Source organism: Polyodon spathula, chromosome 6 (assembly GCF_017654505.1).
Source record: "Polyodon spathula isolate WHYD16114869_AA chromosome 6, ASM1765450v1, whole genome shotgun sequence".
Taxonomy (NCBI): Eukaryota; Metazoa; Chordata; class Actinopteri; order Acipenseriformes; family Polyodontidae; genus Polyodon; species Polyodon spathula.
In genome coordinates, this window is record NC_054539.1 from 66036488 (window position 1) to 66051791 (window position 15304).

At 37.5% G+C, this 15304-nt stretch overlaps 1 protein-coding gene across 4 annotated transcripts; it reads left to right on the forward strand.

Annotated features, from left to right (window-relative positions):
• The first annotated feature begins 793 nt into the window (after nt 1-793).
• LOC121317489 (zinc finger protein 512-like) lies at nt 794-13996 on the forward strand. 4 transcript variants are annotated; one of them, XM_041253482.1, is made up of 16 exons: nt 794-865; nt 2550-2639; nt 5373-5428; nt 5869-5939; nt 6217-6386; nt 6662-6751; nt 8047-8139; nt 8598-8722; nt 9335-9421; nt 9624-9722; nt 10039-10206; nt 10374-10568; nt 10999-11100; nt 11263-11325; nt 11517-11615; nt 11995-13996. In XM_041253482.1, exons 2-16 carry the CDS (start codon nt 2552-2554, stop codon nt 12271-12273), a joined length of 1785 nt encoding a protein of 594 aa, XP_041109416.1. In that variant the 5' UTR covers nt 794-865; nt 2550-2551; the 3' UTR covers nt 12274-13996. The 4 variants fall into 4 exon arrangements, with proteins under 4 accessions (XP_041109416.1, XP_041109415.1, XP_041109417.1 ...); XM_041253481.1 differs by lacking the exon at nt 794-865 and adding an exon at nt 1421-1632; XM_041253483.1 differs by lacking the exon at nt 794-865 and adding an exon at nt 1421-1632 and having other exon boundaries at nt 6665-6751.
• The last annotated feature ends 1308 nt before the right edge of the window (nt 13997-15304 follow it).

The window sequence follows — 15304 nt, forward strand, 5'->3', positions numbered from 1 at the left end:
TGTCTTTTGAAACGCCTTTCTAATAAACTGCAATATCATTGGCTGAAGCAGTTTTGAGTGAGGCTGGATTTTCATTGAAATAAATTATTAGTGTGTGCTCCCGTTGGCTAGAAAGTTTGCAGTGTTTTTGGCACAGTGCAAGATTGACAGTTGAAAATTTGTCTGTTTGTTGGGAAGTTTGTGTGGTTGATTAGAAATTTGCAAGTCCATACAGCCTTTTGTATTAATGAATTGACAAATTAATTAATGGATAATTAGATGAATTAACAAATACGAATCGCTAAATGAATTGGTGGACCGCTTCATGAATTGACCAATTCACAGATTGACAAACGAATTGACAAACAAATTGACAATTTAATGGCTGGATAGTTTTGGCACAAATGGCGCTCCATAAAATTATGTATCAGTTTTAAAAAGTAAATTAATAAACGTTTTCGTTTTTTATCCAAAGTGTTTGTGCAACGATGCCTGGATTTTTGTCTTGTTTCCCTCTCTTTTTTTGCTGGCTATGAGGCAGGCTGCACATGGGGTTCTTCAACACAGCCTCTAAACCTGTCTTAGGAGCGCTGGCCAAATTGGAACACTGATGGAAACATTTACATTTATATGCTTTCCTCACATTTTAATTTGTAATTTGAATTTAGAATAGTTTGTCTCCCTAAAACTACATCTAAACCCGAATTACCCAAAAGGCACTACCATGTAAAACAAGCCAAAGACAACATTTTGGATTTTGGATGCTACTTTATTGTAATTGGTCGAAGAGTAATGCTAAGATCCAGTAGGTGGCGCACAATCCTCTTTTTAAACAAGCAAAGACGCAAAAGCAATCCAGTAGATACGCAAACATAATAAAGTACAGGTAAGCAAATATTGAAATGTGTCAGTTCAAGCATGTTTTTATTTTATTTTATTTATATTTGTTTAGCTTACTGAACGACGTGTGTCTTATCTTTCGCATTTAACTAAACAATGGCCTACTGTATTGCTGTAAATTAATATTTGGTATTTTTCAAATGAAATGACACCGACGTTAGAAGTGATATCCTGAAATGTTGCCTTGTACGGTATAGTGAGTGGCATTACATTACTGTTGGATTTTACAAGATTGTGGGGTTAGCCTGCAATAACCATGCTTTGCTGTTATTAACGTGGCGTTATGTGTTTGCCAACTGATTTACATTATTGCAAAGGGCCTTCAAACTCATAAGGAATCGATTGTTACTTCCGCATTCTATGCACGAATAAACATTTTCCCTCTGAATAATTTTTTTAAATTAGTTTGTCATTTAAGTAAGAAATGTGTGTCAAACCAAGAGAATCAACTAGATACTGTGCACGACTGGACCTCCTCCTTTCATAGCAATGGGACATTTGTATTTGTTGTTGTGGGAAATAAGGCGGGTTCAAGAAACGACTAACTGCAAGTTCGACTGATTCAGTCAAGTGTAGGTGGCTATACAATCCGAACCCCCCGGTTTTCTATTACTGTTAGGGGTACGATCTGGGATGGCATAAAACCATGTTTAAATAAATTAACAGTGTCTTGTTTATTAAAAGGAAAATAAGACTAAGGGAAGTAACAGAGGAAATACGAGAGATAGAGAAAAGAAAGGAAACTACTTTACGGTACAGTACAGATGACAAACACGCTATTTGTGTGTTGTTGTTTTTTTTTTATTTAATAATAATAGAAAAAAAAAGTTATTTTAAAAAAGTACTAAAAGCCGGTTTATTTTTCAAAATGTTTATCCACATTAAGTCTTTTCTGCCTGGGTTGTCGGTGCTGTGTGTGGATGGTGTGGTGCCCAGGTGATGACGATGGGGCGGACGCTGGACTGAAAAACAGCACATTTCATTTTAAGGTTCCAAAATTCGGATTCACAAATAGTTACTGTAATGGTGACACTGGGAACCTCGTGACAGCTAAGCAGTCACCTTTCCTTTTATTTATTTATTTTTTCTCGGTTTGTTATGCTTTTTTTTTTTTTTTTTTTTTTTTTTACGTAATGTTAATTCTAGATACGGTGTGCTAGATGTATTTGAAATAGTAGACGAGTTCTGAGTTAGTCATTTTGAAAATTGAAAAATAATATTAATAGTTCTGTACAAGAACACATACTGCAAGCTGAAGTTGTAATGCAAAAAATGTACAATTACAAAAAATGTAATGTAATGCAAACACGTTTTAAGTTTTTTTTTTTTTTTTTTTTTTTCATTTTAATAATGCAGTAAAAATGAGCCTTTGTGGCAGTGGATTTCAACAAATAAGTTTACTGAGTGGCCCACAGTCACACACAAGCGCCATTGATCAATGTTTCTATCAGTTGGAATGTCTACCCATAATAATTAATTACCTTCTAGGAGGTATATTCCTTTTATATTATTATTATTAGTAGTCGTAGTAGTAATATTATTATTAGTAATATTAATGCCTGTTTTATTACTATGGTCAATAAAAAAATGAAAAGGCAAGAATGTGCTATATTAGTAAAATAATATATTTAAAACGTTTTCCTCCACTGTTAATTATTTCTACTTTCCAGTGATGGAACACAGAAAGAAGAGTGCCTCTGCTTTGTATGTGGCCAATAAAAGAAAGTCTTCAAAGCCAAAGCAAAAAGGCAAAGCACAAGGTACTGTATATGTCACAAACCCTCTAGATGTACATGTTTTCCTACTGGAACTCAAATTCAAATTGCTCAGCAAACAAAACATGGAACACACTACAGAATATCAAGCTGTAGTTAATGAATCATATCATTTATTTATATAATGTATGTGTGTGTACAGTGCCATGAAAAAGTATTTGCCCCCTGCCTGATTTTCTGCATTATTGCACATTTTTCACATTGAATTTGGTCAGATCTTTTTGTGGGTTGTAGTAGTATATAGAGGGAGTCTAAGAGAAAAAATGACACCAAAATTTGGTGCTTCTTTCATTTGTTTGGTATGCAGGGTAATCAAACATGCAATCTTCAGGTGTGAAAAAGTTATTGCCCCCCCTAGTTAACTCAACCCAATTAAAGGGATAATTAGGGTCAGCTGTTTGAATACTTTGGTTAACAATCAGGCCTGATTTGGGCCAGCCCTGCCCAATATAAATCTGACTAAATTTGACCCTTACCATCAGAGTGAAGTTGTCAACACACAGATTCAAGAGGCACATAATGCCACGATTAAAAGAAATTCCTGAAGACCTCTGGAAAAAAAGTTGTTTGTGCCTATCAGTCTGGAAAGGGTTACAAAGCCATTTAGCAATAGTGAATCTTCCCAGGAGTGGCCGTCCTACCAAAATCTCTCCAAGAGTAAGGCGTAAAATCGTCAAGTCACAAAGAACCCTAGAACAACATCCAGGGATCTGCAGGCCTCTCTCGCCTTGGCTAAGGTCAGTGTTCATGACTCCACCATCAGAAAGACACTGGGCAAAAATGGGATTCATGGCCGAGTACCAAGGTGGAAACCACTGCTCACTAAGAAGAACATTAATGCTTGTCTCAAGTTTTCCAAAAAGCACCAGGATGATCCTCAGGAGTTTTGGAACAATGTTCTATGGACAGATGAGTCAAAAGTGGAACTGTTTGGCCAACATGGGCCCCGTTATGTCTGGCGAAAACCAAACACTGCATTCCACAGTAAGAACCTCATACCAACGGTCAAGCATGGTGGTGGTAGTGTCATGATTTGGGGATGCTTTGCTACATCAGGACCTGGATGACTTGTCGTCATTGAAGGAACCATGAATTCTGCTCTGTCAGAGAATTCTACAGGAGAATGTCAGGCCATCCATCCGTGAGCTGAAGCTGAAGCACAGCTGGGTCATGCAGCAAGACAATGATCCGAAACAAACAAGCAAATCTACATCAGAATGGTTGAAGAACAAGAAATTTAAAGTTTTGGAATGGCCTAGTCAAAGTCCAGACCTAAACCCCATTGAGATGATGTGGCAGGACCTGAAACGAGCAGTTTATGCTTGCAAACCCACAAGTGTCACTGAGTTGAAGCAGTTCTGCATGAAGGAGTGGGCCAAAATTCCTCCGGGCGCTGTGAGAGACTGATCAATAACTACAGGAAGCGTTTGGTTGCAGATAATGCTGCTAAGCATGGCAGTTATTGAGCTTTGAGTAACCAGTTATTGAGACTTTTTCACACTGAGGCATTGGGTGTTGCATAACTGTCTTCAATAAACAAATGAAATAAGTATCAACATTTTGTGTTAATTTGTTCACCACTCAAGGTCCATTTTATCTAATGTTAGATTTTGGTTGAAGATCTGATAACGTTGTGTCAAAAATATGCAAAAAAGCAGAAAATCAGACAGCGGGCAAATACTTTTCACGGCACTTTGTGTGTATGTGTGTATATATTATATAATGTCAGTATTATATCAACGAAAAGCATTTTTTGGGATGTACACAAAGGGTTTAAATGATTAAAAAAACATGTATTTCAGGACCTCTTCAGCTGTGTAGAGAGAGAAGTAAACACTGCAGTAAACTCAAGAGCCAGTTTCCCAAGGTTTTGTTATGTTTAGCATACATTCACCTATCTTGACAAAGGTATGTTAAATGCACCAAAATATGAGGAAGTTGGCTTCTTTGAGCAAAAATGTATTTAATGAGAAGTTTATGTATGTACAGTATGTATGTATGTGTAGGTAGATAGATAGATTAAATGTATGTATGTGTTATTTTTAAATTGTATAATAGTTCTCACACACCTGTTTCATGCTATCAGTCCATATTCTTTTTAAACACATTTGTTTTTCTTCATAAATAGGGGTGTTACTTATTTCCTATCAATACAATAGGAAATACTCACACACAGCTATTGAACACCAAGCAGGCATATATACTTCAACACCACATATATTAAAACTGGTAGGGGGTTTAAAGTATACTGTTTTAATGTGATTACTTAAAAAGACTTTGTCACAGAAATGTGCAAGTTACTACATAGGCCTGTACCAGCATTGAGTGTTTTATATTATGGATGAAGGTGAGCAGCAGCAGTGGAGATTGAGCAAGGCACATTGTCTTCCAAAATTAAAATATTTTTGCTTTTCCTAAAGAAACAGTTATGCTTACTGAGGCCAGGAGATAATATCATAATCATACTGTCACATGACTGCACACCTGATGTTACTGTAAAAAAAAAGGTTAATGTCTTTTTTAATTCAGAAAAAATTTACAGTGTATATAGGCATCTATATATTTTGTTTGCATTTCCCATTTGTGCGTGGCTTTTCGCGTACAGTATTCAGTTGCAGTGGTTTGCAATGCATAAGGATAATGTAAATGCTAAAACTTTTTAAAAGAATATAAAAGTAAATGCAAGGTCTTATTAAATATTGTTTGTTTAAACTGTAGCAACCTCGAAGGATCGGGAAAAGGAAGATAAATCAGCTCAAGACAAACATTCCAAGGTAAAGTTATCATTGAAAACCACTAAAGAGCTGTAACTACTGACCAAGAACAATTACAGTCTCTGTTGTAACCTACAGGCTTAACATTCAGTTGTCAAAAAAAAAAAAGTTATACAGGGACACCTTTGGTGTTCTCTGCTAAAGCTGTTGTAAAACTATGTCAGCACATTATGCTTTACCTAAAGATGTTCAAAGTTGATCCAAAATGACACGCTCAGAAACTACCTCATGCTTGCATAACCTGCCGTTTTCATTAGTCTTGATCAGCCCTTTTCATAAACCTTGATCAGCCCAACAGAGAAAAATGAAGGCCACCAAGACTTGAATTTAAATAAACACATGTCAGCAATGCCAGTACACCAAGGTATGAAAACAATGCATTGCTGTATGTCTCAATCATTCTTTATGTATGTATGTAAGTATTTATTAATTGCCAAAAGAACCTGTTTCAGGGTGGGAATTCAGAAACACAGAAGGTACAGAAGATAAAGATAACTCTAGGAGGAAAGAAGTAAGTGCAAGTTGATTTTGAAGTTAAATTCCTGTTTGTTTGTGATAGTTACTTTGCACCACTGCAGATCATACACTTCACTTCAGGGTTTCTGTATATTGCGTGCTTCTGTATGTTAAAATGAAGTTACCTGATAAGTTAATTTCATAATGTCATAGGAAATTAATAATTACAATTGTATTAAGAATATAAACTTGGTCAAATGATGGAAAAAAAATACATATAAACCCAACAAACTAAATCTGTATTGTTTTCTTATTTTCTTGTTGTGTTTCAGGGCTCGGGAGTTTCAGAGTAACTTTGTTCCAGAGGAAGCCCCTGCTGACTCAGGGAGTGACTGCTCCAGTTCCTCTTCAGAAGACATAGTCAGTGGTGCCGATGACAATGCAGGAACCTTCAGGAAACCTGCTTGCTGGCTAGAAATGAAGGGGGGCAAAAACAACACAGGTGAAGTCAAGGAGGAGGCCGAGTTAAGCTGCACAGGCAGGTTGCAGTGCAGTGGATATTTTACAGTGCAGAGATGGAAATAATACATGGAAATAAGATCTTCACATTGGCAGCAAGATTCAGTAGATACTTAGTTAACTATGACTTGAGAACAGTACCCTGTTTCTCATGTGAATATGCATGGTGATAATCACCTTGGACTTTCTGTGAAAAGGGTGCCTTTGGGAGGGAAAGGCTGTCATTTGTTCAATATTGACTGTCTTTTCTTACTTCAGCAGGAATTTCAACAAGGAAAAGAAGAAAAACTGAAGCACAAGAAAATGAGGATCGTTACCAGAACCCCACAAAGAAAATCAAATCTATAGGTAAATGTATCCCTCATACAATATAGGGGTTCTCAACCATGTTTGAATCACACCCTCCGTTAGCATTTCTTTTTTTTTATTTGGAGCCCCTTGTCACAATAACGAGTATTATAAATCACATATCAGAAATCATCCCATCATAGCGAGATATTTGCCAGAATTCCAGTACATCATATCCTGTGCACAATGTCACCCTGTGCATAGATCAGCACCACCAATACCCATCAAAACAAAACAAAACAAAAAACACAGACCTGGTACCTTTTGTAAAATGGATCATCTGATGTACTTCGCTCCTTAAATTTTGATGCATTTACTTGTTTAAAAACTTTAATAAAAAATTGCCTTGCATTAGTCACTGCACCACCGCAAACGACACACCAGGCTCATCTGCAGTGCCAGCAAAGGACAATCCAATTTCAAAGTAACTTACCTCATATTTCTGAACTCTATTTTTTTCGAAAAGATGCACCTGCATAGTCGCACCACGTTCTTTTTTCGCGCACCAGAACCAATCCATTTTATGTACTGAACAAGGGTACAATACAGCGGGAATAGAACTGTCATGGATTCTTAAATACAAAATTGCCAGTGTTTGGGCCTGTGAATTTATTAAGCATGGTTTTCCAGACTAAATATTTACCGGTATCAAGGGTAATATATCTGTATATTTGTGAGTTTATGAAATTCATATTAAGACTTTTGTGTAAAATTGTATTTTTGAATTGTTTTGTTATTACTATAATTACTGTATTATTAGAATGCTTAACGCACCCCCCTAGAATGTTTGACACACCAACGGTTGAGAACTGCTGGAATAAGGTAACATGTGACCTAAAGTAAAACTACTGGGGGTCTGCTTAGTAGAATTGTCTGAGAAAATATGAGCCAGAATGTGTTTAGGCTACAGTATAACTGACATTCATTCCCTGTGGTTTATTTTGGAAAAACAATTGTTCTTGTTTATTATTGGTCTTTAATCCATACACTTGGTATATTTAATGCAACATGGGTATTAAAAGTTCAATATTGCAGTTTCGTTGACAATGCATTCTGTGTGAAATGTGTGTGTTCATTCTTTCCAGCCAGGTATTTAACCAAATGACTAAAAAATAGTTTGTATTTAGGCCAAAGGCTACCAGACAGTTTAATTTAATTATTGCTGTATATACGGTGTGCAATTAAAGTGGCTTCTACTAAACTCCTGAGTTATTCAATAAAATGTTTTAATTACCAGGCGTTTGTCTCCTTTCAAGAATGCGGTTCAGCTGTCTACATTTTATATTTTGAATTAGGAAATAAGCGAAAGAATCGAAATGCAGCTGAGCGGCAAGACTTGAAATCTAAAGGTCTGTGTTTGAAGAAAGATCCTCCCCTTTATCAAACAGGTAGGAGACAAGTGATACCTCCCTGAAATGAAGTACTGGTTTCTTCTGCAGTTATATGATTATTTCCTGAACAGTACTTTTTAATTATATGCTTTTAATCAGAATGTATTATTAAGCCACTTTTACTGTATTTTTAACATGCCACTTTTACTGTATTTTTAACAAGCCACTTTTACTGTATTTTTATTAAAGTAGATGATCTTATGATCCCTGAATTAACCACCTGATTTTCTCGATTTTAGTTTTCTGTGCTTTCTTGTACCTTTATTTATTTTTTGGATGTCTTTGATATTGGCCAGATGTGTGATTTTTTTTTTTTTTTTTTAAATAAGGTAATGCACTTTATTGGGATTTATAAAAAAAAAAAACACACACACATATATATAGACCTAACTGTATCCTTTGGGTGAAGTTGTAATTTAAAAACCTGTACATAGTGTAAATATTCTGTTTGGTAGGAAGTCAAGAGGAGAGATGGCACCTGCAAATTCTCGATAAAGGAAGGGTATCCTGCCCTACATGTAAAGCAGTTGTAAGGAAAACAGTGGAAGGACTGAAAAAACACATTGCAAAGTGCAAAGTGGTAACACCTGTAATGTGTATTTTAAATGCAAATACTGTGGAGTCTTAATGTAGTGAAAGTCTTTATCACAAACTGTTTTGATGCAGTAGAGGAGTTTCTACTATTTGCCGTGGCACAGTGTATTAGCTGAAAACCTGAACTCCTACTGTGAGTGCTAAGATGCTGCTCTCTGTGTTTGTCCAAATATACTGAAGTGAAACAAGCTGGTTAATGTGTGTCAGTTTTGAAGGAGATGCTTGTTGACTAATTCCCTTTGGAAGGTAGCATTACACTGATAACATACAGCACATTACTTATTTTTTGACAGATAACTCCAAAGCTTAATAAGACATGGCAGATGGTTTTTACTGACTTTTGATATTAAATTGACACATTAAATATGATCTGTTACTTAAAATATGTCCTTTATGACAGTGGTTTTTAACCTTTTTTTCAAACTATCCCTTCTGTCTGGGGGTTTCAGCTCAAGTACCACTTTAAAGTGTTCACTCTGCTGAATGGTACTACAGTTGCAATACATGATTTTATTTGTATGCAGTGAACTTCTGAACTGTGAACATATTACATATTGTGAAATACAGTTTAACATTTCTTTTTATTATTATTATTTAGGATCCTTTTGCATGCCAGCATTGTGGAAAACAGCTGAAGTCTTTGACTGGAATGAAGTACCATATTATGGCAGACCACAATGACCTGGTAAAGCAGTGCTCATGTTATTTTCAGTTTGACAAACTTGTAAGCCAGTACACATCTTGCACAGGTTAATATTAAATTACAAAACGTGGGGGTTGTTGGGGGGTATTAACAAACACTATATCTAGACTACCTCCCAACAAGTACTGGGACAGTATTTGCATCTTTAAATACCTGTATATCTTTCCTACTTTTGTTTTTTCAGCCAACTTTAGAAGATGCAAACAGGTTGGACAATCAGGCAATTAAAGACAAACTCAGAAAGGTGCTGAAAAGAATGGGCAAATTAAAATGTACGAACGAGGTACGAGTCTATTTCCTTTGCTGGTTGTATTTGTTAAGAGGGGGTTTTTTTTTTTTTGGGGGGGGGGGGGGGGGGGGGGGGGGGGGGGGGGGGGTCTTCTGAAGGGGGGGGGGGGGTCTCTATATTGAATCGACTTACGGAATTAATTTAAAATGGAACATACGGACGCTGTTCTACAGTGAAAACACATTATAAGTTATGGAAACGTTTTTTTTGCTTGGTTTGTAAAACCACAGAGCTTTTGATATTAAAGTGAAGGTGTAATGAACTAATCTTTTGATAAAGATTTTTTTTTTTTTTTTGCTGTTGATCTCAGAGTTGTACAGCTAGCTTCACCAGTATCATGGGTTTCCTGTACCACATGAAGAAATGTGGTAAAGAAGCATCAGAGCTGGAGAAACTGGTCCTGAACTGTCAGCACTGTGGAAAAACTTACAAGTCTAAGGCAGGATTGGATTATCATCTGAAGTCAGAGCATGCCCCTGTAAGTCAAATCCCTCTTCAGTGAGATTTGATGTTACTTGGAAATAAACACATTTCCAGATTCCCTGTTTAGTAAATCTATTCCATATTGAACAACCCCCCCCCCCCCCAAGTTCAACCACCATACACCAGTCGCTATGGGTAAAATAAATTGTCTTTTCCGTGCAGGAGCCACTGAGCAGCGAGGAGGAGGATTTGAAGAAACCGGGGGAGACTACTCAGGAGAGGACGGCCAGCGGCAGAGTGAAGAGGAGGTCGGCCCAGGTGGCTGTGTACCACCTTCAGGAGATTGCCACTGAGGAGCTGTCCAAGGAGTGGCCCAAGCGGAAGGTGCAGCAGGACCTGGTGCCTGATGACAGGAAGGTGGGTGCAGCAGGACCTGGTGCCTGATGGGAGGAAGGGTGGTGCAGCAGGACCTGGTGCCTGATGAGAGGAAAGTGGGTGCAGCTCTTGGCAGATTCTGCTCATTCATCGGGTTCACAAAAAAAAACACTTTACTGCTTGTCTTGCAATAGTTTGCCTTAGTTGCAGAAATTGAATACAAGTGGGTTAGAATTAAGACAATAAGTTATTGCGGTGGAGATCCTGTAGTGTGTTTTTTCTTATAAATGTTGGCACTATTAACAGAACAGTTTGTAGTTTGGGATTATTCAAAAGGTGCTGAGGCTATACTAACAAACAAGTGTATTCCAAAGTTGATATTACCGTGTCTTTTCATTTGTAATAATGTTTTACAGAAGTAAACTAATTGTAATTCTTAACCAAAATATTGCCCTGTCTACCTTCTATTTAGCTAAAGTATGCAAGACCTGGGTTACCCGCTTTCAGTCAAGAAGTGCTGCGGAAATGGAAAAGTGAAGTCAAGATCCACAGGAAAGTGCACTGCCCAAATCAGGTAAACATTAAACTGTATGCAAAATTCAAGAGCTTCACCCTATCTTTGCAAATGGCTGGTATCTACTGTACATTAACTATGCTTTTCATAATGCTGGCAAAATAGTAAATAACGTAGTTTGGTTAAACAGTAACAATGTCTTCCCTTCTGTTGTACATACAGGGTTGTGACTCTGTCTACACCAGCGTATCTGGTTTGAAGGCTCACCTTTGCCTTTGTTCTAGGGTAAGGGTTGATTTTTTTTTTTAATAATAAAAGAAACAAAGCACTTGTATACACACCCATCAGTCACTGGGGCCTAGGTTTTACTAAGGTGCAAAGGAGTCATGGCAAAAGGCATGTTTCATTGATCTGTGTTTCTCACACATCTTGTCTGTGTTACAACCCATAAATAAACACTTGCTCTATTTTGTCAGGGTGATTTTGAAGCTGGGAAATACAAGTGCCTAATATGTGATAAAGAATTCAACTCAGAGAGTGGAGTGAAGTACCATATCAACTCTATTCATGCTCAAGTAAGAGATTTTTTTTTAAAGCTGTAATTTAAGTAAAGGCTGCCTCCTTAGTATAGCTCAGCTTACCATGATCGAAAAAAAGATCTCTGACAAAACAATCTGAGCAGTTACAAAACACACTGAGTCAGGTTATCCAGGAAAACATCAAATTCCTGCAGAATTATTACTGTCTTTCACCAGTCATATACAGCCAGCGCAACAATAGAATGGCCAATGCACAAAAGGGACAGAACCTACTAAATCAAGTCAACGCTGGCAATGCTGTTTGAGAGGGGGGAGTAACCTAATCCTTCCTAATCAATGTCCTTTAACTGGGGTGTTCAAATTTATTTACTGGGTGTGTCTTTGTAGCTTCTCTTTTTATTTTTTATTCCATCAGGACTGGTTTGTTGTGAGCGCTAAAACGGCAAAAAGCTTTGAAAGGCTAATAAAGACCAAACAGATGGAGGATCACAGGAAGAGCTTGCCAAAGAAAAAACAGGCGCTGAAGCCAACCAGGATTCGCAAAAGGCAGTTGGAAAAGAAGGCAGTCATGAGCTCCTCTACTAGCTTGAATAAGCGTTATAGCAACACAGAGAAAAAAAAGGACTGCTATGATTTCAGTGGCAGCGACACCCAGAGCAGCAGTGACAGCAATGCTGAAGAAGAGGAAAAGTAGGACCAGTAATAGGCTAACAAGCTTGACAGGTGGACCCATAAGTCTGAATCTGGCCACCAAACTAAACTCTTAGGTATTACGTTCCTTAGCAACGGTTGACCATGGTGAAGTCAAACCCATAAATTATGATGAGCTGTAAATCCGGTCCCTGCTCCTGATTTAAAGCAACTATAAAAATAAAAAAAAGATTGTTTTGATGAAAAAGTATATACTCCATAACATCTTATGTAAACTATGTCAGGTCTAACACAAGAACCTACAGAACAGTTGATATATTGCCCCTATCAATTATTATTTTAAGGCTCTTTTCTTTTTCATGAAACTAACACATAGTTCCGTATCAATTACGAAATGTAACCATTACTGTATGGGTATTTACCTCGTGAAGACCCTGAACCTGAAAATAAAATTATACCGAAGCTGCGCTACAGCATCTCTGACGCAGTCATGCCTGTCCCCGAGGGCAAAAGAAGACTGCTTTCACAGATACTTGCATCAGTTTTCCTTCAAGCATGCTGCAATCATTGACACAGCGACCTTGAAGGCTAATGGTTAGATTTCGATTTCAGGGATCCAGGGTTATGATAATAACCTAACGTTTCCTATCAAGTACGAAATGTAACCATAACCGTATGTGTAAGTGTACCCAAGCTGTCGCAATGCAATATTGCATAACGGCTGGAATGCTACCTTGAGCGATACCATATGGAACCCCAGTAACAAGTAGCAGGGGCTAAAAAATTGATATGGAAACTCACCTCTAATTATGATGTAAGGGTTGACCCTGAAGCCACCCTCAATAATCAAGTTCCAAAACCAGGGTTTTGTGGATCCATGACATTTAGTTGATGAAACCTTGAAAAGATACAGGGAGTAGCCCACATCACTGCATTGCAAACGACAGATGCACCCTGGAGCAAAGCCCATGAAGGCTGGAGCAAAGCCCCCGTAGCGCAGCTTCGGTATAATTTTATTCAGGTTTGGGGTCTTCCTAAGGTAAGTGCCCATACTCTAGTGGTTACATTTCTCTTTAAGGGAACCAGGGTTATGATGATAACGTTTTACAGCTTTTGAAAGATCTGAGGTGTACAATGTAAAACTGTTCCTATTTTAGGTATAAGGTACACTGAAGTTGTGTGTTTAGTATTAGAAAATAGTACTTCTGAGCTGTTTTTTATTGGATTTGTGACATTGTACTGCACGCAGTCACATCTTCTAGACACCGATTGTTAGCAATTAGAATATGACCTGCAGTGCTTTGAAGTGCGATAGTGTGGTTGGTTGTTCGTTCTGCTTGGTTTTAAATTACATTTTTCAAAGTCATGTATGCTTCATGCCAATCCAGTACATTTTCTGATAACCAGAAAAAAACGGGAAATTGAATCCCCTTTTTAGCTCTAGAATGCTTTTATCTTTTCTCTTATACTGCACCATGTAAAAGGTGAGAAATGTATTGTACCTGCGTACGGTATCTTATATTGTGACAGGAATGCATAAACTATGTTGTATGTCTGTAAGATGCATCTTGCCTGATTACACTTTCATCATTCAGTACATAAAATATACATAATTTTAATTAAACACATAGTATATGTTCTACTTTGTTTAAAAGCATACAAAACTTACTACATTTACTTAGACAGCTTAAAGGGTACATACGGACATTTTTATTTTATTGTGTTACATGTTTCCATGTGTTGCTACAACTCTTTGCGTAAGGTGTGTATTGTTTTATTTGTAATTTATTTTTTTACATTTTGAACTACAGAACTACATTTCCCACCATCCTCCTGCTCACATGTGTAACAAAGATGGATTTACCAGTGAGCAGGAGGAGAATGGGAACTGTAGTTCTGAGAGGGCCATGCGGGTACATGTGAAGCCAGGGAAATGCAATTTAAAAGTTTAAAAAAGTGGTCAAAATGTATAATAATAATAATAATAATAATAATAATTTAAAACAATACACACACCTTATGTAAGCAGTTGTAGGAACACAATAAAATAAAGAGTTCCTTATGTACCCTTTAATGGGGAGTCTGTCTAGTAAAATAAAACTCCCAAGCAATTTAATATCTGTAGTCTGGAACACATACTATATTGTTCTTACCATCTCTTCCATTACACCTGGGTTAAAATGTGAACTGAAGCTGAAACAAACAGCAGCAATACTTCAATTCTGATTATTGGCTCCTGTGCCACAGTGGCCCGTTTCCCAAAAGCTACTTTAAGCAGCATCTGAAACCGCTGTAGTGCAACGTTTGCAAACTGCAGTGTTTCTGAAACACCATCGTAACTGCAGTCGCTCTTTACTACTGCTTGAAAGATCTTGACATGTCAGTGCGGCTGTAATGCACTGTGGGGGGTAAAGACAGAATTTAGCATGGGCTGCTTGTTGCTCTGAAGCGCCAGTAACACCGCAAACGCCCTCCTAGTCGGCGCATTGCAATAAACGTTTACTGCCATTCACAAATCCTGCCATTTTATGCGATCTGCCTCATGGAGGACCAGTGTTCATAGCATTTAATTTAATTGCAATTTCTTACCACATTTCTTTTTTGTTTGCTTCGATACAACTATCATTTATATATAGGCTACTCCACGAATTAGTTTCAAATGTGTTTTCCAACGAAGCCCCGAAGAAGCTATTCAAAGCCTAACGCTGCACGTAAACATCACGCACAAGCTGCACTTTCACGTGGGGTTTTGGGAAACGCACTTACAGAGGCTGGAAGCAGCCACACGTTCATCGTGACACAGATCTTAAGCTCCATGTACTTCTGTTACTGGGAAACGAGACCCTGGTTTGACACTATTCCAGTAGTACTGATAGCACAGTACCAGTAATATCTATGGTATTATTAACGTCTACTCCAATTGTCTTCTGTTTGGATCGCGGGTTTTAATCCTAAATTTTGTTTCAGTCAGCTTCCTATGCCAACCTTGAACTGGTTCATTTTGGTCCTAAAATGTTCATGTAGTATTATCAGAACTACAAAAAGGTTGTATTGAATGTTATTATGTTTTAACA